The sequence below is a fragment of the Hypomesus transpacificus genome, chromosome 11 (assembly GCF_021917145.1).
Source record: "Hypomesus transpacificus isolate Combined female chromosome 11, fHypTra1, whole genome shotgun sequence".
Taxonomy (NCBI): Eukaryota; Metazoa; Chordata; class Actinopteri; order Osmeriformes; family Osmeridae; genus Hypomesus; species Hypomesus transpacificus.
This window is the reverse complement of record NC_061070.1, coordinates 15,681,063-15,708,962: the sequence shown is the minus strand read 5'-3', so window position 1 is coordinate 15,708,962 and position 27,900 is coordinate 15,681,063. Positions and strand designations below refer to the sequence as shown.

General features: G+C 46.6%; 1 protein-coding gene across 1 annotated transcript; it reads right to left on the bottom strand.

The window, feature by feature from the left end:
* Window positions 1–4,032: 4,032 nt before the first annotated feature.
* On the bottom strand, window positions 4,033–27,123 carry slc30a6 (solute carrier family 30 member 6). Its single transcript, XM_047029838.1, has 15 exons — window positions 26,917–27,123; window positions 26,395–26,441; window positions 26,041–26,127; window positions 23,904–23,988; window positions 15,879–15,921; window positions 15,570–15,635; window positions 13,514–13,594; window positions 12,279–12,314; window positions 11,399–11,493; window positions 9,592–9,640; window positions 7,469–7,588; window positions 7,152–7,254; window positions 6,916–6,963; window positions 6,658–6,726; window positions 4,033–4,929 (listed from the first exon to the last, which is right to left on the bottom strand). The coding sequence occupies exons 1-15, from the start codon at window positions 27,092–27,094 to the stop codon at window positions 4,324–4,326; spliced, it is 1,713 nt and encodes a 570-aa protein (XP_046885794.1). The 5' UTR covers window positions 27,095–27,123; the 3' UTR covers window positions 4,033–4,323.
* Between the last annotated feature and the right edge of the window lie 777 nt (window positions 27,124–27,900).

Sequence of the window (27,900 nt, the reverse complement as noted above, 5' to 3'; positions counted from 1 at the left end):
TGACAGAGCAGATTAACATTTTCTCTTTTTCATTGAATTGTAATCTGAGTTAAGTAAAGTGTCAGGTTGTACCTAAGCTAATCTCTCCCGCAACAGACACACTGATCTAAATGTTCGTATGCAGAGTACACTTATATTTTTAGCTTGCCAACTGGGCTAATCCCTGTGACGCAATTTCTACAACTCAGAGGGAAGTAGACATGGGAAATGGCTGCGCTCCACCAGCCTCATGTGACCACGTAGCCTTACAGATGAGCATTAGAACCGCCTGACGTTCTAGAACCCCCAGAGATGATCAATGTACTGTACCATCAAGCTGCTGGCGTACCATTACATAAGAAGGATACATTGCTATTAAGATTCCTATGGGGATATGTTTTATTCCTACGGAGATATGAAAAAAGATATGTTTTGGATCTATACTTTTAGATATATAAAATTGCTTTAGATTTTCTGCTGGCAGAAAAGTTCTTAAATGTTCCAAAAAAAATGTAGCACTATAAATATAAGTTCACCAGGGAGGACGTAATGGAGTACAGTCGAAAGGAGCTTTTATGAGGTTAAGATGGTGGGGAACCATGGCTTCTCTGTGACTAAGTTAATGGATGTGGGTTTGTACAAACTAAGGGATGGAACACCGGCATTCCAGACAGCCAGGGTTCTGCTCCAGTGGGCTGCTGCATGGCGGCAGGCACCCTGCCCTGAGCACATCCCGGAGGTCATTAGAGGCAAAGGGGAACAGACACTCTGTCTCTGGCCCACCATGGGGAGGAAGGCAGCTAGCACGGATTAAAAAGTAAAGTATGTTCAGCATCTCAGCGATTGGGGGTGTTGAATAGAGGAAGCAGGGATAAGAGTGGCGCAGGGGAGCGAGCCGCTCATGTAGAGGCTACGGCCGAGGCTGGTGAATGGCAGGGAGAGGGGGATTGGGGTAAAGGGAGGCTGGGTCTAGGGATGGGGGTTGAGATTATAGTGGAGCCAGTGAACTGGGGGGCCTGACTCAGGGTCTTGGTTATAGATGTGGGCTTTTAGTGCCCTGTGCTGGTTCAGGGTGAGAGGATGTTCCCCTGGCAGAAAGCTGAGTCTTTAGGCTCCACCGACAACCTTCCAGAGACACTCCTCTGCTGTCACATTCCAGAACCATGGCTGGGCTCCATTCTAGACTGCTCCAACCTTAAGCAATCTGAGGTCAGTGAACAAGAATGGATACTTATTATTTTGTAGATCAGGAAATCAATTTTCAGTCTTTCAACTGTCTGCTGAAGCAGAAAAACTAGTGAACAGAAGAGAACATATATTATTTCATGTGTTTCACTGTCAGGCCCACACACTGGTAATCAGTCTTCCAGAACAACTTCCCACACATCCCTCCTCTTCCATGTTGTAATACATACAGGTTCCAGGGTAAACAGCAGGTTCATTGAGAACCATGAGAGCATACAATGGGGGCTTACCTACTAAGAACAGGTGATGCCCTAAGAACCACCTAAGCTGTGACAGTGTGTGCAGGCACCATGGCCAAATCTACTATTAAGCCACGTTTCATGTTTCTTTGTACTGGCCAGAAACACTTTCCAAGGAACTAGAAGGTTCCTTAAGACCATTGTTAAGCTGTACTTCCACGGGCAGGAACTTTCCCAGATGATTAGGCATAAAAGTCGGCTGACATATACACCATAGGCCATGCAAAAGTGACGGACAGGCAACAGGTCACATAATTAAATAACAATTTATGGAGTATTCTGGCATCAAGATGAAACATTTAAGAATGTTTTGTGGATGTGCACTTTTGCAATGTCCAACTACATTTGGGTGAAAAGTGGAAAAAATATGCTGTTCATTGCCCAACTCCCCCGGAATGTTTTTTAGGGCTCAGTTTTCTTTCATTCGATGTGACAGTTAGGATTTCATTGGATCTCTGAGGGTAAAGGGTGCACAGAGTGTTAGCACCAGTTTTATCACCAGCTGTGCCCCTTTTAACACCCTACCAAGAGCCTCTTTCACCACTTGTTATAGCACCTCTGCTACAGACACATGAACAGAAGCCTTGTTTCAACAATACTTGGTTGAAAAAATAAACAATAGATGGTGGTTATTAATTTAGGTCACCCTAAAAATCTGAATTGAGTAGGCTGACAGATCTAGTCAAAACAAAAATAGACACTGATCATTTATAATTAGAGGCATTTTATGAGGGAGAAATACTTGCAAATGTCCATCGATTAAGCCATGTTTCTGCTATTAATTGTATTAACGTTGACCTGTTGTTAAATAAACGAATAATTTTAATTCACACACAAACATTGGTCTCTGCCAAAATAACCACAGGCTAAATTTAGGGATAGGCTAATTATAAGTCATTATTTGTTCGAAAGAAAAGTTCCTTAATGTGAAATAAATTCAGTCTGTTCCCTTGATCAAAAGATGTTCTGTGTAAAAATATATAAAAAAAGATCGATAATAATCTAGAAGGAGGATTTCTTATTAAGTTCAAATGAATTCCAAAGGACTCGCCTAGTCCTAAACGAATATGGGTTTAGACAAATTGGCTTTTGGGTAGGCCTACCGGAAATCGGAACAGTATTCCTCAAAACCCTCATGATATCCTGAACCATTGTATTTAAAAATATGCTTTACACAGAACTCTATTAAAATGTTTACAAAATAAACTTTGAATAACCTTCAACGCGATCAGAAAATAGTTCGCCGAGACCAAATGTGAATTAAAATCGCTGTGCGTTTAGGATAACCTTTAATTGGTTTGCCATTACAACAGCCTCAAATTGTTGATGAAGGGCAGTTAAATAACAATGATGAGAAAAGCCAGCAATAAATTAGCTTACATATATACGTTAAAGGCAAAATGTGTCAATACCAGCAGAAATTGTTAAATAGGCCATATACTTCTTACCAGGGCGAGTTCAGCCTCGACACTTGGCCTGTAGTGTCTTCGTACTTCGGCAACGCAAACAATGCTGTAGGGACCTACATTGGACATCCTGGTCACTATGGTTGCAAAGTTACTGCCAAAACCAATGTCCACAGGGGCAAATCAATTGCTGGGTGTCAGAAGAAAAACGGGTTGCTTCTACCTCGAAAACAATGGTATCCTCTTTAAATAGGCTAAAGGATAAATGAATTAACATAAAACACACCAGCTATCGCCATTTGGAATGTCATTTGAGGCGCAATTGTGATATTTTCTTTAAACCGGGGTCTACAAACCAACTTGTTCCTTGGTCTAATAATGCCTATCCTGAGCCAGATTTAGCTTAAAGTAGTGGTAGAAAATGGGGTGCATGTTCAAAATAAATTAGGGAGACAACGCACAATATTGCAGTACGCCTACTGTGAGATTGAAACCAGATAATTGGACCTCTGTCGATTATCAGGCTATAAACGGCACTAAAGGCTAAAAAATCTAAACAATATATAAACCTGTAGCCTACCACGTAACCATTAACACGTTTAGAATGGACCATTGGTATAGGCTACCATTATTTAATAAATAACTATCGTGAGGATAATACATTTTGGTGTTGATGATTTGACAGTAAAAACTGGACTAATAGGCTTGGCGCTAATTAAACAAAGTTAGGGTTTATAAATGCCATCGAAGTGCACATACAGTGGAAAACACTTCAAATGCCGTTGCCTTCTTTTAATAGCATTCGTGTTTTCAAAAGCCCACAGCTGGTGAGCCAAACAACTTTAGAATACAGGTCATGTCTAGGCGAGTGATTGATTGATTTATGTTATTTGTGTATCGATAATGTCAGTTTTTGCAGGGCGCCAATACACAGCCTGGATGAAGGGTACAACTGGTAACATTGTCTTAAGGACAATTAAATAAATGTGCATGATGATTTTAACCCTTTAATGCTTAAAAATCAGTAGTATCCATAAAACATGGTTGTTTGCTTCATTATTATAGTTTTGATGCTGGTCAAATAGCAGTAATCGGCAGGACTGTGCTGCCTGTGGTAACCGTTGACCAAGAGAAGAACAGTGAGTCTAGGGCTTTCCAGTCCATGAGCACACATCAACTGAAATTAATTAGTATTGGTTGAAAACAGACGTTTAGAATATCAGAGCCATACATATCATACACGATCATCAAACAGCAACATTTCAATGGTATACAGCCTACTGGACATTGCCAACATGTCAGCCTTTCAATGAACAGTACCAAAAATATACAAAGATAGAAAATCCATCAAAGTTAGGAATGGACGTCTAGAATGGTCCCATTAAAATAAATACGATAATATATTCCTTTTTAAGCTCACCCTGAGTCCCCAGTGCCGTATGTATTTATTATCATCAGGGTTTGTATTGGCTGTACTGTGAGGGGAGCAGGTTGGGGTTGGTTCCATAGCTGTGTGGTGCTGAACCTAAGGCAGTTCTGAAACTCTGCGATGAAGGCATCCCTGTTCCCATCCCCATCCCAAGGCCCATCCCAGTCCCTACACCCAGGGCCAGCCCCCCACCCGGTCGGGTCAGGCCAGGGTTAAGCATGCTGGTGTAGGGGGAGGCTCCGTAATTGAGGCCCAGGTTGTACCCAGGCCTAAGGTGCTGCTGTGCACCGAGGAGCACCACAGGCTGCACGTGCCTGCCAGGGGTGTCGAAGGAGAACTCAGGGGGGGGACTGCTGAGTTTCGATGGAGTGGAGGTCAGGGGGTCCAATTCATCCTGGGGCCTGGTGGAGGAGGGGTGAGGAGGGGCGTAGCCGGCGGGGCCCCCGTACTCAGAGGGGCCCAGTGCCAAGGTGGTGGGGAGAGGCCCGGCCACCAGGGAGGGGCGAATCCAGTCATCCTTAAAGATTTGAACCGTCAGCGTGGAGACCAGGGGGAGAAGGCGGTTGGTCACGTGGGCCAGCACCATCTGCTCGTTGGCATCGCGGCGGATTCGGACGTGAACCGAGCCGGCCTGCCAAAACACACAGAAAAAAGGAGGGAAGTTGCAGGGCATTGAATTGTCATTCAAGTTCATCTTTCAGTCTGTTCCGTCTCTCTTCCTTTTTTGAGCACCCCCCTCTTTTGTTTCCCTGCCACTCTCCGTTTCCATGTCTCTCTCCCCCACCCAAGTCTCTCTCCCACCCATTCTCCCTTCCTCTATCCACATTCTCTCACCGTCTCGCTCTCTCTCTCTGATTCTATCTCTGATTCTCTCTCCGATTCTCTTTCCGTCTCTCTCTCTCCCCCATTCTCTCAAAGTTTTTCTCACACGCTCTCCTGTCTGTCTATCTCTCTTTCTCCCTCTCCCTCCCTCTCTCTCCCTCTCTCCCTCCCTCCCTCTCTCTCCCTCTCTCCCTCTCTCTCTCTCCCTCCCTCCCTCCCTCCCTCTCTCTCCCTCTCTCTCTCCCTCTCTCTCTCCTCTCTCCTCTCTGCTGCCCTAAACCCAGGCGATCTGAGGGAGTGTGTGTCAACAGCCACAACTGTGTGACATCCACCACCACAACAGATGAACCTCAAATCTACACAGGAATTACCACGCTGCACTAAGAGGAGCTCAGACAGAAACACAAGCCTTGATCCCCACATGACAACTGATATAGCTAGCCCTCCATGGTGACAGCCAATATATTTATATACGAAAAGCTCAATTAATGTAATTTCAATGGGAAATAATTGTGCTAAATTGTGAAATTCACGTCCCTAAACGTTATACTTAAACATGTTCTATAATGTACAGATAATCTCTCTAGCCCCCCTTACCACATCCCCCTGTGAGTACATCAGGTGTGAACTTGACATCTCCATCTGCTCTGTGGGAGTCATACTATATGGCATTACTCCACCTAGAGGCAGAACAGGGGAACTGCACTGGCTAGGGGGAGCACGGAGGAACGGCCAAATCTGACAGGCATCTCGGTTTACATACAATGAATAACACATATTATGTTCAAAGTCTCTTCCGATGTCTGCTTGAAAACATATCACAAATGAAACATAGCAGGAGTGAATCCAAAATGTTGCGTGTGCGAACTGCCAGCTGCTCAAAGGAATAGCGTTCACATCCAAAGTCGCAGGCAGCAACGTCTCGGAAGTTTTGAGGATAAAGCCTCAAATTCAACCAATGGGAGGGGAGAGATTGAAACGCATGAGCTGTTTGTCCCTCTTCTCATTTGAGTGAGCAAATCCGGCCAGATTGTCTACGAGGAAGCAGCCAGTAGATTCCGAGTGTAAATGGTACCCTCTTTGTTTTCCTGACATCTCATTTGAAGAGTGGGGGTGGGGGTAGCGGGGACAAACAGAGCGTGACGCAGGGCGTGGGGGTGCCGACTATACTAGGTAGCAGCATCATTGAAGCTTCTACAATGACAATGTGACTGGGTGAGCCAGTAAAAAATGATGTAACCGGTGACACACTAGTTTAGATAGGCCGCCAGAGAACCGCCACGGGAGCCGGACCAAAGAATTTAGAAACAAGAAAGTACCTGTACTTGTTACAAATGGCACTCACTTAAACTTAACATTTAAACTTAGGACACTCTACTAAGCTACAGCCCTGTGTGGAAGCTTCAGATATACTGTCTGATGACAGAAGAACAAATTTCATAGACAAACGTTCTCTGCTGTCTGGTCTTTGTTACACTGTGGGTGTCAGTGCAGCGTGAATACTGCACTGGGTGTTTGAGTGACAGTTGAGGCGTACCAGTGAGCCAAACCCCACGGTCCAGAAGTGCTCGTTCCTGACCTCCAGAACCCCATCCAGGGTGGACACCTGACACAACCCAAACAAGCACAGAGTTAACTTCCAACTTCCATACCTGGAATCATGGTATATATTTTATACATACACGTTTCATATCTACCTGGGAAGCTCTCCATTTAGCACATCCAGAACATTGAAAAGTACATAACAACACGATAAAAAAAAGGCTTAATGTAGACTTAAATGATCTCAACATACTTCTCTAAGAAGTTTGTCCAGCTGACCAATGACATGGGAGGGTGTGGTCTAGAAGGAGAAGAAACAGATCACAGAAAAACACATCCAAAAGAAAAGATTAGAAGAAGATATACATTCAATACATCTATGAAAACACATATACATACATAGACACAAACAAAACAGTAGGTCTCTATCCTGTCTATTGAATGAATGGAAGCTGAGATATAGAAGGGTTATCATGGTTGATGCCTCACCTGCAGCAAAACCTTCCCACTGTAGACACTCATGGGGTACATGGTGCCAAAGGTCATGAGGGCGATGGCCACCGCTGACGCCGTGTCAACGGCATTGTAGTTACTATGGTAACATAGAGAGACACGACCACAGTCAGAACGGTTAGACGTAGTCCTTGCATTACAAACCCTCTCTTAATGACAGTACAGTTTATTTGTCACATTGTTTCTTTTAAGAACAGAGGGCAGGTGATAATGAAGTCATCAATGATAAATGATGTATGTGAGTGTGTATATGTTGACATTTGTGTGTGTGTGTGCGTGTTAGCCAAACGTACTTCATCTCGATGAGCATGTAGGTGATGCAGAGGGACAGGGCTCCTGCCACATTGATCAGGACAAACGGGTTCATACGAGGCAAGAGGATACTGCTTAGACCTGGGATGACCCCACACAGGCTGAGAATACACACATATACACACACACACACACACACACACACACACACACACACACACACACACACACACACACACACACAAGACAACTCATTAGACAACACGTTCTTAAAATGAACTGTTATGACAGCTGTTCTGTGTCCGTCTTTTTCCCCGTTCTCCTAAGAATGTTCTGGAGCCTGTTTGTATATCAGCAGTTTACTAAAACAACATTCCATTTTTAGAACCCTCTCCTCACAGTGATGTGAAACACTCATAGATGTCGCTTCTTAGAGAGACAAAAAAATAAAATAATCTTTACTAGAGAAGAATTGCAAATTGTGACTGGGATGACCAGAGACAATATGCTAACACCATCATCGCTAGCCTATTCATCTCTGACAGACTGAATGTGCAATTCAATCAGGATCGACACGGCAAGCCTATATCCTATAGCATATATCTTATATCCTATAGCATATCCTATATCCCAGGTTAAGGTTTAACAGAGGAGGGTACACAGCAGACATTCTGTATATAATAGAAGAAACAACACTATCAACCCAAACAAGCAGGAACTCTCTCATCACTCTAACCCTAACCCAGGACTAGCAGAAAGACACATTTGGAGTTGGAGGGAGGAGGGGGAAACAGGATTTCAAATCCCGATAAGCTCATAATCTCTCTGGTGCATTGATATAATTTGAGGACGGACACAATGGTGTGATTTAGTGAGTGTGTGTGTGTGTGTGTGTAATATGTAGTGAGAGAGGCAGACAGAGAAAATGTGTATTTGCGTAGATTTCAAACGGTGTTTGTGTGTGCGCGCATCAATCCAGCTAGTGTTTAATCCCAGACTGTTGGGGACAGAATATGCAGGATTACGGCGAAACAAATAAACATTTGACCCAATGGCTGTCTGCAAGCAGCCTGGCTGAGTTTCCTCAACAGCAGTGTGGGCCAGGAGAAACCCCAGGGTTACAAACCCAGGTGAGGACATGGGGCCGGCCTCTCAGTACATCTATGATATAATTAGAACGAGGGAGCAGAGAGAGAGAGAGAGCGAGCAGGGAGAGACCTAGGACATTGTGTTCACTGTGGCTCCTGACCAATCACGGCTTTACTCCCTCACAGAATTTGAAGTGTCATAGCCTTAGATAACCTGCACACACAAGGCAATACGAAACATCCCTTACATTCACATTTTAAATACTTACAATGACATTTTACTTGATGATTGTCGTTTTACGATGCATAAGGGTAAGGATCACAACCAGCACACGTGACACTACACTTGTCTGCTGGCGGCCAAGAAAAATAAGTCTGGGATAGAGGCCTAACTTCCTTTGTGAGGTTCCTCTTTCGGAGTTACCAGGGTCTAGACCTGCAGGGGATGAAGTAGAAGCTGGAAGATGATCTCAGCCCTTCTGGCTGAAACTAAACCCCTCAAACATCTATTATTCACACCATACCAGTTAGCCTATTCATCATTCTGAAGATGTATTAGAAAGGCGAGGTGTGTGAGTATGTATGCGCTTACATGGGGATTAATCACACAAGCCCACTTAGGGTTTCCTGGGGAAAGGGGGTCAAGAGGCAGGGTGTGCCTGACCCCCCAACCTGGTCCTTTATCCACCAAAGACCCATTAGGTGGTCTTAACCTGAGGGCAAGGGCAACACAGAGCTCTTATGCTGGAGGTGAGACCAGATAACAGAAAGAGGATGAGCTTTAACCTCTGACCTCCAAACCCAGGGCCTGCCTGAGGGGGGGGGGGCACTGTACTATCTGGGAATCTAAAACAGCCATGTTTTCCCATATTCATTTACGCTCGTTCTAAGCCCAAATCAATTACCCCATCCCTTTGGTTGCGACAAGGGCCACTCCTAACAGCTATAGGCACACTCACGCACAGGCGCGCACACACACCCACGCACGCACGCACACACACACACACGCTGTCCACCTCAGGGGCTGAGGGCAGAGGATCGATACAGCTGGATGACTCTGTGAAACAGAATCTTACCTTCGACTCAGGTCAGCAACATGCTCCTGGAGCCAACTGCTGCTGGCAGCTGTTCACAGAGGGTCCAGGGAGGAAGAGGGGGAGGGAAGGAGAGAAAGGAGCAACATCCACATGAACAGTATGCACCAGGAAAATGTACTGTGAAGTTGACTTTATATGGCAGCGATTTCTTTCAAAGTCTCAAGGTCAACCTCTCTTTGTCCTCCTTCCTCCTTGTGGGCGCCCCCCAGACAGAGTTGTTTTGGGGGTCAGAGAGACTGTTTGAGGAGAACATTAGAGCAGTAGGCCTTGTTTCATGATCTCCCTGTCTGGCTCATCTCCGGGGGCAACTGTACCATGTGAAACTTGGGTTGCAAAACTCTATTTGGACCCTATATGCACTGACTGCTCATGTGAATTCGTGTTTGTGTGGGGGGGGGGGGGGGGGGGGGGAAGGGGGGGGGGGGAATGGCTTACCTAGTAAAGTCTGGTACTCAAATGTTAAAGGATGTCAAGACTCATCCAAGTTTGAGGAAATAAGAGCAGAGGGCCAGCAGGGGTTCTTCACATCCCCAGACACACCCACACAGGAAGGAAGTGACAGAGCTCGAGGGTGCTGCCTGAGCCAATGAGAGCCCCCCTCTGTATCTCTGTCTGTCACAGATTGTTGAGATGTTCAGACAGACAGGGTAAGTCAATGATCCCATCTTGAGGAGACCAGGCCTCCTTTGGCAGACTAAGCCCCTCTGAGGGCATGGGTGGAAAGAACACAAGCAGAAAATTCCTAATCTTACGTTCAAACTCCACTAAGTCCTTAATGACATCAGACAGTAAAGCGCAGGGGAATCTCTTCGTCACAGGTCAGAGGTCGGGCAGGCTATCCAATAAGACCGCAGGGTTTAATGCGAAGGGCAGTGGTGGCTGCAGTCCAGTAGGGACACATTGGGAGAAATTCTACAAACATGCCCTTAGGGTGCTGAAAACATGGTTAACGTGCGGTAAAAAAACACACACAAACAAACGGCCAACACAAACAAACAGAAAAGGCCTGAGACGAGCTCTTAAAGGACGGCTAATCTCTCCTTGCTCTGCATCCTCCTCCTCTGCTCACCAGCTATACAAAGACGGATCAGAAATGGATCCGAATATATGAGATGTTCCTCGTGCCGTATCTGATCATTACTTTCAGTTGCACAACAAGGAGACTAAAGACTTGGGGCAGCCTGCGGGGAGTTTGTTCACACTTGCTGTAAGGTCTGTGTGTGTGTGTATGTGTGTGTGTCATCTTTCATTAGAGGCAGCAGGAGGTTTAGTGAGTTAATGAGTCTGGGCTCTGGATTGCCCCCATCCCGAGAGCAGAACTGTGTCAGTTAGGTTTTAGAGCCACAGGATCCCTTTCTGCAGCACTCACAGATTACTGGAACTTTCTAGAAAAAGTGTTTTATCAACATAACGTATACCGGAAAAAACGTCCGCCTGTTGGCCATGAAAGGCATTGCATATTGGCAGAGTCTCAGAGCTGAGCAACGTCAAGACCTTATTTTATATCTGTCTTTTTTATATATATATATATATATATATAAACAAACATATTTACAGTGTGTATATATATATATATATATATATATATACTGTATATATGTTTTCTGCTTTAATTATTGGTAGGACAGTTGGAGAGACAGGAATGCAGGGAGAAAATAGGCGGAAGCCATACAGGAAATGGCCTGAGCCGGATTCGAACCCAGACCCCTGTGCGTTAGCCTTGAGTCTATATTTGACTCGAGGAACACATTGCGCTGCGGACCCAGTTGTTGTGAGACTGTAGTACCTTCAGAGACGTAGACAAAGGGCTTGTTCCTGACTGACAGCAGAGTCAGCAGGTTGAAGAACAGAGCCACAAAAGTGCCCACCAACAGTCGGCCACTAGACAGAGAGAGAGAGATGGTTAAAGCAAATACTGCACACAAGTGTAACCCGCATGCCCATACTACATACACCATTCCTGTATAATATCTTTAAGAAATGACCATTTGCTAATTCTTTCGGTGTGAAATGTTTTTCTTTTCTCTAAAAAAAGGCTGCTGTACAAACACACTGGCAGCTTCAACAACACGTCAACAACCAAATAAAAACCTCCAGAAAATCCAGCATTTGTTTTTTTTACGAAATGATATTAATACCCGTCTAAACAATCAGTGGAGGTTTCTAAAGCCCAGGGCAAGCTCCTCCAGTGATTGGGTATGAGTGGATGTTCTCAGCCTGGATCCAGATGTGTTGTAGTACCTGGGATCTTGTGGCATCTCAGACACCTGCCACACGGCAGAGCGGAAGATAATCTGCGCCTGGACAGTCTAGATCCTAAACATTCAATTGTGATGTCCTGGCAGGGTTCACGGTGTAATCTTGTCACAGTTCACAGGTTTAGGCCAGTAATGTTTTGGTATTAAAAAATGGACTAATCTGAGTTTTATGATTGAGAGCAAAGTGTGTGTGTGTGTGGGGGGGGACGGGGACGTGATTAGCTGACAATCCAGTTAGGTGGAGTTTAGAGGGAGGGGGGGTAGACAATAGAGTTGGTCTGTGTGTGTGTCTGGCCCCAAAACAAACCCAGATGTTTGGGCTGATGTGTGGTTCGTCCCTGGAGCTTGGAGGTGTCTGTGTGTGTGTGTGTGTGTGTAGGGAGGCAGACGGGATGGGGGAATACTTACGTGTGCACCTCCGGCTGCTCCACAAAGCGCTCCACACTGGGACACCACAAAAACAAGAGGACACATTGTCGATAAAACAAACACAACAAAGTCAACAGGAAGTGAGTGTTGGGGGGAAACAGAGAGCACTGACACCCCATGTGAGGACGTTGTTGCGATACATTTGACAAATATCGCAAAACGACGAGGTGAAACATCTCATTTACGAGATGAACAAGCTGAAAGATGTATGTGTGCCGACGCCGCGCCGTGCGCCAACAGCTCTCCTCTCTCCGCTGTAGGAAGCGAGGTGTCGCTGAACGAGTCTCTAGGGCGGGACGTATGACAACACAGTGCCGTCAGCCTAACCCTTTCCAGCGCATTCTAGCCCAGTGATGATGAGTTTGAAAGAAAGAGTGTGTTGGGGGGGGGGGGGGGGGGGGGGGGGGATAACAAGCCAACGATGAACTGTATGTACAGTCACAACACATGCAAACATTCAAGACTCATGAGCTCATAGACCACTAAAGCCCATTCTTCACTTCCCTCATTAGCTCCTTAGTGGCCTAACCCTGCTTAAACAGTCACGGGCTGGTCAGGGTTTTGGGTGCTGCATAAGACTGGCTGGCAGGACGGTGTTGTGTGTGTGAAAACACACTATTATAACCTTGAACTCGATTAGCTGATTGAGCTTACAGTCAAAAGCACTAACCTTTGGACAAACCGCTTCATGAGAAAGGTGGGGCATAGCACCACTGCAGGGTACAACACCCAACATGCAGTAGGCTAAGATTAAATATATACCGACGGCATTTCACGTAATTCCTCTCCTTTAAGATTCTCCTTTTTCTTAGCTCATCTCCTCCCCTTTCTTTCTCATTTTAGCTTTTGTTGAAGACCTCAGGGAGAAAACACACACACACACTGAGCTTGGTGACTGTACTCAGCATACATTGGACAAACACTACCGTGTGCATGCCGCCCACAGAAACACTACACACACACACACCACAGGGCTCATTTGTGTGTTAGAGAGACACTGTTGTCGTCACTCCACCTCCTCTCCCCCCTCCCCTCTTTGAGAATGACCGTTGATTCAACCCTGCTCGATGTGTCTCCAGCCAGCATGGGAGCAGAGTGTGGGTTCAGGATAGCAGAGGTAGGCACTGCAGATTAACACACGTGTGTGTGTGTGTGTGTGTGTGTGCGATGCGTGTGTGTGTGCGATTGTGTTTCCAGCAGAAAACAGTACCTACCTCTCCTTCAGGATGAATAGAGCTCCCAGCTGCACCAGCACAGTTGAGGCAAACACTGCCACTACCTCCAAACGCTCAAATCTACACACACACACACAGGGCATAGGAGTCAACACCTACAAACATGTACACAAACAAACAGATGCTACTCAAACTGCTAATTAGGGACATTTCAGATTTGTGGTCCTGCAGGCCTATGCCATACACAACACAGCAAGATCCATTATCATCTGGAAAAGACAGATGTCAGAGAAACTGGCTCCAGGCGCCTACACACTCCATGATCTCATTCATCTGGAAGTCAAATAGTGTTGGACCTCAAAACAAAGAGATCCTATAAACATGTCATATTGGTCAAACAAATACTGCGGCAGGAAAAGGTGTCAGCAGGTTTGGAGAAGTCTAAGTGACCACCTAAGTAAAGGAATTTTGAGAATATCAAATAAAAAGGTTAGTATAACGTCCCATGGTTTGCCAGAGTTAACAAGAGAGCAAGCTCCAACTGACACCGAAACAAAGTATACAGTATTCATCCCCGGCTGCCCTTCTTTGGAAACCTACTCCATGTTTACTTCACACACCCAAGAGGCCACATCAGGGCTGTAGCAGTGCTATACATTCATTTATACTGTGTTGGGCATCTCTGGGCTGTCCTCAGTTGATGAGGCTGAAGCGCCATGAGGTTGCAGTCTCATTCGACCCTCTTTACCCACGACCCCCCCCCCCCCCCCCCCCGCCCCCCCAACTGCCTGTGAACCCCCCGCCCCTCCGTCCTGGTGCCGCCGCGGGCTGAATGGCTCTGTTGTTGGAACCAGGAGGTCTGTTTGGCCAACAGGCAGCTTCATCCTTTTCAATTTGGTTTTCTCACACCCTGTGGTCAAAAGGTTTCATGGTGTTTAGCAGCACCACCCACCACCAAGCTGGGCCATGGACTAGCCTGGCTGGCCCCGGTCGGTCGGTACACACACACACACACACCTATTCATCCACGACAGACGCGCACTCACCCACGCCCACACGGAGGCTTAACAATGCCTCCCATCCACTTAAAGTATTACAATCTAAAAGACGTTGATTGTACTAGGTAATCCTCAGATGCCGATGACAAATTGGTGCATTACAAATCTTTAATTTGGTGCACTGCAAATATTTTGCCGACACAGGAAAAACGTAACTCATCCTCTCAGCAGTTTATCATGTGACTACTGCTCATTTTTTTTCGAGGACAGGTTTCTATTGGTCAGGCGACCATCGAACGTGTCCGTAACACTTTGAATAAGGGGACTGGACCTTAGAACAAAAAGTTGGAAAAGCGGGCGGTTTGGGCAGGGGTGTGCCAGACACGGGGGTCTGAGGTGGGGTCTGAGGTGGAGCCGGGAATGGTGGTTGGAGGAGGGGGGGGGGGGGGGATCGGGCTAGCTCCAGTTGCACTGGAGATAATCTGTGCTGTGGCTAACCCATTGTGCTAGTCCAGTGAGCACATTAAGGCCAAGTGGAGCTGAAAAGCAGCTTTCCGTACAATCACCACTACTTCACACCCCAAGGTCAAAGGTCTGGCGAAAACACAGAGGCCCCCATAGCCTCAACCAGACAACGATGCCATCAATACACACTGGCTGTGGGACAATAACGGTTGTCTGTGTGTTGGTGTGTTGGTGACAGGGGAGGTTCATCAAATAAACAAATATTGTAGGGTAGGATTGTATAGCAGATGCCAGTGTGTATGTTGACCTCAGCGTTAAACTGAGTGTGTGTGTGCGCGTGTAGTACTTAAATCAGGGCCACAGTTCGACCACATGTCGACCACATGTCAATCCCAGGAAAGAAACCTATAATGGCATCGGAGCCAAGCCCCGTCTCCTATAATAACTTTACATAAGCGCCTAAACTATTTCACAAGCAGATCCCTTTGCTACTGCAGCCTCTACCGTTAAGGAGATGGAGTCCTACTTACTTTACCGTTATGCTCACTGCCACTGGTACATTTATGTCTCTGTGTGTAACATAACGATGCTGCTGTATACTGTCAATTCACTGCTGAGGTTGCTGTACTCACCCAAACGAATACAGCTGGCTGGGCTTCTTCATGCTCACCCAGGAGCTGGTCAAACATGTGATCAGACTGGTGGTTTCAGGGAGAGATGGAGGGGGGGGGGGGCGCAGAGGGGTGGTGGATGAAGGGATGGGGTTTGGAAGGGGAGAGTTGGGGGGTGATGGTGAGGTAAAAGAAGTCTGATAAGTTAGTCACAACTGATACTGTACTCTGCACGCGCACACACACACACACACACACAGGATAAGGTTTCAATACAATTGTACTCCTTCTACACATCAACAGTAGTATCAGGATTGGAAATGTACTCACCTGAACAGGTCAAAGATGGTGAGATATGTGTATGCAGTTAAGGCTGGAATGAAAGAAAGGGAATCTGTCAAATGGGCCTCCATTAAAACTGAAATGGACAGACACACAATCACCCTTAGTTTGTTTGTTCGGAAATACAAACAAAACACAGGAGTTTATTCCTTTTGTAGAAAGTCATCCCAATGCATTGTGTCACACATACGCCCCTAAACCCAGCACTGCCTCATGTCCTACTCCCCCACAACCCCAGGGGGCGCTGACGAGCAGACCAGAGAGAGGAAGAAGAAAGGAAGACTCAATCAGTGGGATCGGCTGGCCCTCTGAACCGGCTTTATGTAAGATGGATATGATGGAAGTCAGATTAGGGGAGATTTGTATGGAGAGGAACATTTTGTTTCCACACTTGCCGGGACCGTGTTGGCCAAACTACTGTGATGTAATCCTGCGAGGCCAGCTGAATTAGCCGAGGGGATTGGACAGCTCAGAGGGGACGGACGGACATGACGGTTCAATGCTGCCGACTCAAAAGGAACACAGTGTCTCTGGACGGGAACTCCCAACTGTGGGGAGAAATAGATATATAACCCTATATATAGATATATAACCCTATATATAGATATATAACCCTATATATAGACATATCTATATATCTATATATGGGGTTTCATCACGTTTCATCACATGCAGTTTGGTTCAACGCTCTCTTCAGCTTTTGTGTGTAGAATGACTGTAGCTGGGCTCATGTGAACATCCTTCTAGAGTAAGGTCCGGGGGTCTCACACACTACATCTCCAAAGCCTCTGCTTCTCTCAGCGGAACGATTAACAGAATGACCTGATTAACTAAGCCCTGTGTACGGATAACAACGTTTTCGCTTTTCATATTCATACGCTTCGGATTAAGTTACCACGACGATGACTCCACTTCCTGTTCTTCAGATGAACACACTGACACTCAGAGAGCAGAGGTCTGCCATCAGTCCAGACAAGCTGCATGTTAGTCAGAACCAACCAGACAGAGCAGCTCTGCTTCCCAGAGGGCTCTGAACCCAATACTTGTAGCACACTGACAGAAGATTAAGGTCGCTTGTGTATGTTTGCAGACCTAATCGATGGAGAGAAGCGAGGGATGAAGGGAAGTGAAGGAATACAACCCGGGTACTGAATATTTAATGCCGTCTGCAAGACAGCAGCCCAAACACATCTGATTGGTTGTTCCTCCAACCCACCTTCGTGGGCCCTCCCTCCCTCACACACACACACACATTCAAATGCACAATCGCTCAAAAACACACTCATATTTTGTTCAAATACACACTAATTAGTTCAGATACACACAGACATTCGCACATGCTCTCACCAAGGGAATAAAGCCCATTAGTGGCATTAAGTGCTGCCTGGTTATTAGAAGAGGTAAGCAGAAGTTCAGGAGCCTGGGGAACAAGGGTGTGGATCACCTTTCACCAAGCAGGCAGTGCCCTCAACAGAACTGCTGTGGTTGGTTGGCACACACACAAGTAAACACACACACAGGCTAGGCCTATACAAGTACACACACAGACAACACACACAATGAGGTATTAAATCACAAGCACACACTGCAGTATTGAGTCACATACACACAAAATGAAGTATTAAATCACGAAAAGACGGAAAGCAACGCCCGCTCGCTGGCTTCGGTCCGTCTCCGAGGGGGCTGACTTGCGAGCTGCAGCCGTGCTGCGTGTCATTGCTGGGAGAAACAAGCATCGACCGGGGGGGCTCGGGTGTCTGTCGACGCGGCACATTAAAACAACAAACGATCGCTCCATATGTAAACTAAAAGCTTTATTGACTGGGGGTCCAGAAACACCTGGCGGGGGAAATGCGAGCCGGGTGCAGGAAGAGCCTGGAAAGGGCTGCTCTGGGGCCCTGGGAGGGGCTGCTCTGGGGGCCCTGGAAGGGGCTGCTCTGGGGCCCTGGGGAGGGGCTGCTCGTACACACAAAATATACAACACAACTATGAGGTGTGCATGTGTACACAAAGCAAAAACACACACACACACGATTAGGTGGCATACCATCCAAGTCAATACCATGTGTGTCACTGTGTGGAGCGACCCAGGCTGAATGGAACCCCACACTGGGGTCACACTGAACTCAGTATCAGCAACATCAGTGCCTGAGGTCCTTACTGACAACCATGTAGATACAGTGCGTCCTCAAGCAGCCCTCCCTGTCATCACACATAGAACATCTCCTAAGCACCCTTGAACCTGACCATCCACTCTCAGGCATTCAGAGTGCCTTGATATTTGCTTCAAAGAAAGACAAGGTAAAAAGGGTGAGGATTTATTTTCAGCCAGAGGTGTAGCTTTCGTTTGTTCCTTCTGTGGCAGTGGTGACAGACCACACTGGATCCTGATGGATGAGGCTCGACACAGTGGTCTGGGTGTGGCAACAAAGAGTGGTGAGGGCTTGGGGGTGGAAGCTAAAGGTTGAGGGGGCAAGGGGGAGGGGGGTATGGAGGTTGAGGGAGTGGCCTTGAGGTTGATAGTGGGGAAGATAAGGGAGAGAAGATGGGAGGGCTGGGAGGTGGGGCAGGGGGATAGGTGAGGGCAAGCAGGGAGGGGGAGGCGGGGGGGGTTCAGGGGGAGGTGAGAGAGGGTGCTCATAATAATAAACAGGAGTGGTGGAAAAGTGGAACACCAGGCCACAGATGGAGGCCGGGAACCGGAGACGTCGAGTACTTTGTCAGAAATGAATAGGAGGAGTTGGACAGGCCCCAGAGGAGATCCAGGGAGAACGCATGCAAACACACACACACACACACACACAAAGTCACCCCGCCACCCCAAACTAGTTTGTCCTATCTTGGCCCCCGACAAACAGCTCTGACCCAGTTTCAGCCTGAGCTTAATAACCTTGTTTCCCTACAGACCTCCTGGTCAATCCCACAAGCCAATACTGACTACTCTCAACTCTGGTGAAGATAAAACACAAAATACCTTGATGTGAAGGAGCTACAGACAACACAAACATAACAATTCTAAATCTAAGTTAAATCTCTACGAGATCTTAAGTGCTTCGTGTGGCCTATATAGTCAAGAGTTTCCCCGCTAAACCAAAAAAATACCAATGTCCTTTATTGTCAAACAATAACATAACATAACACTACATAAGGGCAGCCAGGGCCATATTGAGCTGCAGGCAGATGTGGTGGCTGTTCTGGGAGTAAACAGAGACAAAAAGTCTGGCGCGAGGCTGGGGCTGGAGCAGACATCTGAGTAGATGAGCCTATTCCCTCTCCTCCTCCTCCTCCTCCTCCCTGCATCCTCCGGTCCCAGCGGGCCCGGTGAAGCCTCACCAGCTGGGTTCCAACACAGCCGAGCCCCAGAGGCCGGGGGTACACACCCAGTGTGTCTCAACACTCACAAACCGAGTGACAACACACACATCCTGATAAACAAATATAGAAACGGACCCGGTTTAATAAAAGACATGCCTGAACAACGAAAAGTTCCATTTGGGATTATGGTTTCTTGGTTCGAATTTGGATTTGAAAACGAACCCCTTGATCGTTCCTGGGACAGGTCACGATGAGACCAATAAGACGATAGGAGACCAGAACCAACCTGCTCTCTCTAACTCACCATCTCTCATCACTCGCTCCCCTCTTTCGCACACTATCGAGGGGAAGGCGTGTGTGGAGCGAGCCATAGCAGGTTCCCCACACTGCGTCTCCTGAGCCCTGCACAGACTCTGGGGTGGTCAGACAGGGTAAACCCCCTCCGTTCAGGAGGAAGGATGGAAGGTGGGGGGAGGAGGCAGAGGAAGAGGGGTGTTTGTAAGCCTGCAGAACGGGCACTTGACCTCCTTTCGCATGGCTGCCCCCAGCTGTAGATCGGCAGTGAGGAGGGAACACAGTGTCTCTGTGACTAGTGTGGAGGAGAGAGAGGCCGCCGCCGCCGGCTGCTGCTGCTACGCGCACGCACGCCCGCCTGCGCACACGCACACCGCACAAACACAACACCAACAAACAGCTAGCTGCAACTGCGTCCATTAAAGAAATGAGCACGGACAACATTGAATTGACTAATAGCTTTCAGAAACCTAAAGTGGAGATTGTCCATGTGCATCAAAGTCAGTTCCATAGGCCAAACCTTCTTCTAGGAACACCAGAAAAACAACTAGTATGCAAACCCACCACGTTCCAAGAAATACAACAGAATATAAAGCTTAGTTTAAGTCAACAAGCCGATATGATACATAACCCTGTGTCACCTAATCCTGGATTGGGCTCAACTACCGTCTGGTAAACAAACAGACTATGAGACGTGCAGTTACAGACTCCGAGAGGCTGACAGCTGAAACAACGAGGGTTGACAAACTACAAGACATCCACACGTATGATTTCCTCTGCTTAACAAAGAGCATAATGTACAAAAAGTGAAGGGGACTGCCAACGCCAACTGAACAATTACTCGGCCCGAATTAGCGAGTGTTGGTCTGTTGTGACCTCCACTCACAAAGCGGACATGGAGATCGATCCTGCTAAAAGAAGTGTTGACAAAAGAAGAATGTGCAAATCTAGTGAAAGCCTGGCCATTTCTCTCCAGCGCGCCTCTGAAACCCTGTCTAGTGTTTCGGTGGCAGAATTTGATCTGGACAAGCTGACAACACCAAACAGCGTCCTCGGGCATCATCCATTTTAGTCTGGAGAAGCGGCTCTTTAGGATCGGTTACCTTTACGCAAGGCACGCGCACGCACACGGACACACACACACACACAAATGAGCTCCTTGTCATTTTCATGTTAAGGTCATGTTCTCAATGAGCGGCAAATGCTTGAAGAGAGGAATCTAAGTGAGTCAGAGTAAACAGACCTCACAGTCAGAACAGAGGGGGGCCATGCAGGGCCCTAAGCCATGCTCCCTAAAGCGTTGCTGGATTGGAAAAGCACTATGACAATGAGATCAAAGTGAGTAGTGTGGGAGTTCCTCTACTGGTTAAAATCGCGCTCGACTCCGTACTCGAACTTTGCGGGTCAGTGGCGGGGCGACTTCCCTCAACTGACTCGGTTTCCACATTGTTCTAGGCTGGGGGGTGGGGTGGAACCAACCCTCCGCTAGGATGCAGGTTTGGAACACAAAGGAGGCAGTCAAAGGGAACCATCTACTGTGACATAAAACATTTATTTGTTTTAGTTAGTGGCAGTTGGTGCTCACAGTAAACAAACACTTTAACTGGGACACATTTAGACGCACTCACAAACATATACATATCTCTTACTAGTAACCCACACTCAAACACATGTATCTTACCAGTCTTCAATTTACTCAGCATGACAACTGTTGCCAGAGACAAATGAGTAAATTGTGCTCCGATTAGTCTGGGCTCACAGTTCTGCGAGTGAATCTTTATGTCATCGTGTCTAACTAGCCCTGAGGCAGGGCTCCACAATAACTTTTTTTTTTAATTTTTTTTACTAGGAGCACAGTAGTCCAGGATTGAAAATTTTAGGAGCACAAGCAAAACATTTAGGGGCACACCTTAAATCAACCTGCAAGGCAATTCTTAATGTAACTAGAGAGGGTAGGTACTCTAGGGAAATTGTGGGGTGTGCTTCCGTCAATTGCAGATGGGTCCGTTTTTTTTTTTTTTTTGTACTGTTTACAGCAAAGCACCACATAACCTTGAGTTTAAATACATTATTTAATGTGATATTACGTACTGTACATGCAAGTCCTAACTACATGACTTAAATGTATGATGTGCTTGTCCTCCTTCACCGGTCCACGACACGATACTTGCTGAGCAATAGCGCAAACACAGGCAGGGATACAGTAGCAACGCTAGTGCTACTTAAGTATTCAATTAGTTCAATTACTTAAGTATTTAGCTGCTCGGCTCCATGACGCCGGGTATAAGGGCTCGTGAGGCTGCTCACCAAAAGAACGAGGGGGAACCCACTTGTCTGGCAGTCGCAGATGAAGACATGTTCGTAGGTACCTAGCGAAAAATAGCCTAAACTTTCCAAGACTTTTAGCTAGGTTTATAGGTACCTAGCGAAAAGTAGCCTCAACTTTTCTAGACTTCTGCTACGGTACTAATACTGAGGGCTCGCTGATATCGCTGTCTCACTAGAACGTCGAAGATATGCGTCGTTGCTAACGTGTGCTGACATTGTGCACAACCAAATTTGTAGGTCGCACATGCGCGAGTACAAAAAAAATGCTGGCACTGTCAGAAGTCTGGAGCCCTGCCCTGCGGACATACTCAGTTCAAACTTCATGAACACCATTCTCTCCTGGTCCAAGACCACCTACAATAGAGCCCTGGCTGTAAATGTTGGTGCTGTGTGAAAATCTTAGAATGGTTTATTATAAGGATGGAGGGAGGGAGGGAGGGAGGGAGGGAGGGAGGGAGGGAGGGAGGGAGGGAGGGAGGGAGGGAGGGAGGGAGGGAGGGAGGGAGGGAGGGAGGGAGGGGAGGGAACACGAGGAAAGAAAGGCCTAATGAGCAGAGAAGAGGATGAGGTTTGAAAAGAGAGGGGGGAGGAGAACGCGAAGGGATCTGGACTCTGGAGAAAAGGGTAGGGGTTTGAGTGTGCGTTGAGGGCCCCGGGCCTAATGAACCGGAAGACAAACGTGCAGCACTGTATTAAGGTCTTTACGCAATGACTGGAAAACACCCAGAGATGTGGAAGAGATCTAATTTGCCCTTCTGCCTCACAAGCTCACTACAATAACTGGCCCCCTGCCCACAAATGTGCACACACATACCACTTCCTTTACATCCAAATAAATCTCTTGCACACACACAAACGCATCACCCATGCCCCTCCGCCCCCGCCACAAAACAAAGAATACACAGAAAAGCTTTCACGTGAATGCAAGCACACACACACACACAGATGTAGCAAAACAGGCAGATGTCAATCGTTGCCACTAGGTAGCCGTATCATTGCAGATGTTACCTTTGTGCTTTACCTAAAAATAATTAAACGCATCTGCACAGTAACTTGAGATCAGCTGTTGGATCGTGCGAGTGGATTCAAAAAATGTATCCATGGAATCGACAGATTGAAGTTCCAGGGAGGGAAAGGCCAGCCTCTCTCCATCCCCCAATGTTGCTCTCCACGGATCTTCAATATTAGCACAGCGCCACAGCCGTGTGGACAAACACCACCGAGCCAGTTTACCAACGTGGCGTCCTGTCTTGGAGGGATATATACTGCCATGTCTGTCTGTGGCCGAGTCTGGGGATGTGGCACTGGGGCCTGAGCCTACGACTGCCACGCATCTGGGGGGGGGGATATCGACGTCGGTGTTGCCTTGCGTTTGGACGCTCAATATCTGCGCGTCCTCTGTTTCCTGCCTCTGCCGTTTCTCTGACACCCAACACGGGTGGGGCGCGGGGTGAAAGGGGTCAAACTCAAGGAGGCTAGAGTTGCCCGCGTGTTTGCTTCATGGCTTCTCAAAAGGATTAAGTCATCATAATGGGATTTCACACCAAGCTTGTTGTGATGATTGCTGAAATAATACGGCCGGGCACACATACACAAACTGCCGAAAGACAGACTGAGCTGTCAGCTGACTCCTGATCAAAATACAATGTCATGATATTCCTTAAAAGGACAAACACAACAGTTGTCCAGCTGTGTGCGCACGAGTGTGTGTGTGTGTGTGTGGCGTATCAGCCATTTTTGTTTGTGTTCCCTTCTTCCTAAACAGGCAGCCATCCATAACCAACATAACAAACAACAGACGCGAGGATATTCTTGAGAATAATCAGTATAATGGCAACTACTACTTCAATGTAAACTGGAACTTTCCTACTGGGAAAACTTTGCGAGGAAAAGAAAAGACATTTCATGCCTTTCTAATCAACCTCTCACAAAGATTTCATCAAGTAGTTTTGTATTTAATGGAGCAGAGGTGCACTATTCTGCTGAAGGTCTGTAGAATAGTTGAGAGTGTGGTATGGAAATATACTACTCTGATGTGTACAATTGTAGTATATGTGTACCATGTGCACAACTTACCCATACTGTTTGTAGAGCTGCACCACATCAGAAGGCAGCCGGTACACAACACATTTAGGACCCCAAACAGCAGGATCCGCCAAGACTACAACAAACAAACAAATACAGTTAGAAACCCTGATAATAACTTGAGATTTCCCAACTCCGGGCAGTCTGAATACTTGGGTACATCTGCTACCACAACAGAAACATTGGATGGGCTTCTCCTAAAAAAGCGTTAGTGTCCTAACTGCGGGCCTGTCACTTTCTGTACCAGTCACAGGCCATCCTTGGAGTGCTGTGAAATCTACAATTACTGTGGTGCTCAGTGTTATGACAGGTCTGGGGCGTCTTGTGACAGCCACGACCAAGGACAGAGATGGGAGCTGAAGTGAGTGTGTGTGGTAGGGGACGTTACTGCCACAGGGCTCTGCTGTGCACTGCGCCCTGTGTGTGTGTGCAAACAGAACGACAGCGCGCTGGCCAACACGTCCCCCTCTCCCGACACACACACAAACAAACATGGACACACTGGCCCCTGCGGGAGAGGAGAGGTGGGAGGGTAGGTGATGCACTGCCACCCTGTGGTGGATGACAGCATTGCGGGTACAAACCCAGCTTGATTCTTATTCCTGAGGCTTCAGCTGACAACGCGAGGATTTTTGTGCAGCTGACATTGGGATGACACGGCCCTGAACGCCCTGATGCACCTCACCCTGTGTGGCACTCACAGTGGCACTTGTGGGAATCCTCAGGATACTGTTAACGTCAAGCCTTGTGACTGCTTTGCGTCATCGACCAGGGTCCAGCGATGACTCGGCTATATCCTCAGTCTGTGCCCCCCCCCCCCCCCCCACATCATAGGTGGGTCATGCATATCCTCTCTATCCAACAGTCTCCCCTTCACATGAACTAACCCTTTCTTCTTTCTACCAACTCCAACCTTTTCCTCCCTTCACTCTCCACAGTCTACTGTCTTTCTCGAGCCCTCTCCCTGGTCTTCCCAGTGACATCTCTCTCCACCTCTATACTCTCTCCCTGGTCTTCCCAGTGACATCTCTCTCCATCTCTATACTCTCTCCCTGGTCTTTCCGGTGACATCTGTCTCCATCTCTATACTCTCTCCCTGGTCTTCCCAGTGATATCTCCCTCCATCTCTATACTCTCTCCCTGGTCTTCCCAGTGACATCTCTCTCCATCTCTTCACCCTCTTGCTCGCCAACCAGGGCTCTGTCCACCAGCAGATGGAACACTTTTGGTCCAAAGCGGCTTATCCCAGAGGTCAGAGGTCAAACAAGCCAGCCCTCCCAGTGGCTCCTATGTGGGTCCAGGCTAGTACGTGAGGCAGCCCGGCAGGCAGACCAGGGCAGGGCACACAACAGGCAACAACCGGCAGATGGATACCATCCAGATAATTCCTAAAGATGGGATTGAACCCTGTATACACTCACTCCACAGTACAACTGTGTCTCGCTGTCGTCATGGCATCACTGTGGACACAGGACATCCTATTCAGCAGCTAGGGACACTTTGCCATAAAGTACACAAAGACAAGTGGGCAAGCTATAATCTAAAAAGGTTTGCTTTTTAAAGTAGGCTTCTGATGTCTCTACGATACATTTACATTTAATCATTTAGCAGACGCTCTTGTCTAGAGCAATAAACAGTACAGGGACATTCCCCCCGAGGCAAGAAGGGTGAAGTGCCTTGCCCAAGGACACAACGTCATTTGGCACAGGCGGGAATCGAACTGACAACCTTCTGATTACTTGCCCGATTCCCTCACCGCTCAGCCACCTGACGCTAAATGATTCCATCCCCCGTGTTTGTAATGGCAGGACTGTTGGACGTGTTGGACGGTGCAAGGTGATGTGCGAGGCGTGGAACGTGTTGCCAGCAGATGGATTACTCTACACGGCATGTCTGAAGGTATAGGATGTCCCCTAGCTCTTGGACAAGCCTATTATCAAAGGAATCAAGTAATGGACTTGACTCAAGAGAGATTGGCATGAAGTGTCTAGCTACTAAACTACATGTGATGTGTAAACGTCTTAATCCCAATGTGATAACAAAGTCAGCATTTAAGATTATACAATACAATACACATGTTTACAAGGAATAATGCTGTCTTTAAGGTTGCAAGTGCACACAAACTCACCCTTCTTTCTGAAGTCACCAAGCGGAATTCTTGCAAGAGTTTACCAAACAAGGATCTGTGAGTCTTCCGGAAAGGGTGAATAGTACCCTTTGGTAGACCAAAAACAACATTGTTAATAAAACATAAGATTGTACTGCAAAATTAATGCAGCGTCCTCCATTTACTACTGTGCAAGGATGTTGATGGCAGAGGATAATGACATTATCCAACAGCACCATCTAGTGGCTTTTTACTGTAAAGTAAGTGATGCTGAGGTACGTTCACGTGCCAGGAAATGGGGTGTAATATTTAGTGTATTACCTATGTCTATGTTGGAAATAATATGCGAGCGTACTTCCATGTTCAAGAACTTACCAAAACATAGGTGTCATGTTCTTGCTTTTTCCTGTGCAATGGAATATCTGCCAAAGACAAATCAAGTCGTTTTGAAAAGGCCACTGCATTGCTTTTACAAGCCACAGTTAGTTACAAATCTTTGCGAATTTGGCTGAGTAGAAAAGGCGAAAAGCACCATTCTCACCAAACGCCTACTATTCCAACCTTATTTAAAAGGGACTGAGTCAGTTAAATAGTCCATCAAGCTTGCTAGCTAGCAAGTCAGCCATGTTATAATGGCTGGTGTGGTGGCTCGTTTATAGCAAGCAGTCGTGCTAGCAAGCTTGCTAGTAGTGCATGGTGAAATGAGTAGCAGTAATGAAGTTATATCACTGGAAATTATAAAACGTCAAACGTTTTCAGTGATATAACGTTAGTACTAGTTTAGCTAATAGCCTAATGTTACTAAGTAGCTAGGCTAGCTAACTAACCTCCTGTGGTAGCAGCCGAGACATCACAAGCTACCTAGTTAGCTATAGTGGCTGGACGCTGTCAACAAACCTGAATCCTGGATGTTAATGACGTCCACCGCAACCATGTCAGGTTTATCGAGTGGGCCAACTTTCCTCTCCGTAATACCGGACGGTACCACGTCCGGTTTGGGACCAAATTTTCTAGGGTAAAAATCCCCAGCATACGAAAGTCCGGATTGAGACGTGGACAACCCGTCCATCGCCATTTTCAACTCTGGAGTAGGAATTTCCCCCAGATGAGCTCAATGCGCAGCACAGGCAAAAATTCACAGATCTACAAATCATCAATTTATTTGTAATCTACGTTCATCACCAAGCAGATGGTTCATTGTATTATAAGTCTGAGCATCCACAGCAGCGTACAGAAAAGGCGAAGGGACAAACTTCATGAATGTAAAAGCAAACTTGTGATGCGTTAAAACGTAAGTCTACATAACTCAACTAAAATTGCATTTCTTCAAGTTGTTTTTCATTTTTCTCTTTTGAGAATACCACGTAAACAGATAATTACCACATAAACAGAGAATCTTCAGCGGAAATCTAAAATTGAATTTCTGTTTAAAGATTATTCATACCACATTGATAAATTTAAATAGTAGTTTATTGCAAGTTGTACAGGTACAGATATATTGGAATGATTTAGTCTTGCTTCTTTTGACAATGAACTTCTTGCGGTTGATGTCAAGTCATGACCTATGAGTGGACTTATTGACAACACGTATTATTTTCTTTGAAAAAATGTAGGCTCATAATACTGAATTCCACCTAACAACTCAGAATTACCTTCAATTCACATAATTGACAGTTTCATTCTGCCACATACACTCTCAAAAAATCCTTTCTATGTACGGCTATAAAACACACAGCTCAATTTGATCTCAAATATGTAGAGAATTCCATGCTGCTTTCATCAAGTTAACAATCTTGCCTGGCAAGGAAAGTTTGACAACCATCTGTTATCTGTTAAACACTCCTGCTTCCTCCATCCTTTTATTGCTGTTATTATACAAAT

Excerpts from the sequence above, each read along its gene's own strand:
- slc30a6 (XM_047029838.1), bottom strand. The coding sequence starts at position 27,094 with ATGGCGATGGACGGGTTGTCCACGTCTCAATCCGGACTTTCGTATGCT. Across the intron at positions 26,442-26,916 it reads CATTAACATCCAGGATTCAG|ATATTCCATTGCACAGGAAA; the intron begins GTTTGTTGACAG and ends TGTCTTTGGCAG. Across the intron at positions 12,315-13,513 it reads CTATTCATCCTGAAGGAGAG|TGTGGAGCGCTTTGTGGAGC; the intron begins GTAGGTACTGTT and ends GTGGTGTCCCAG.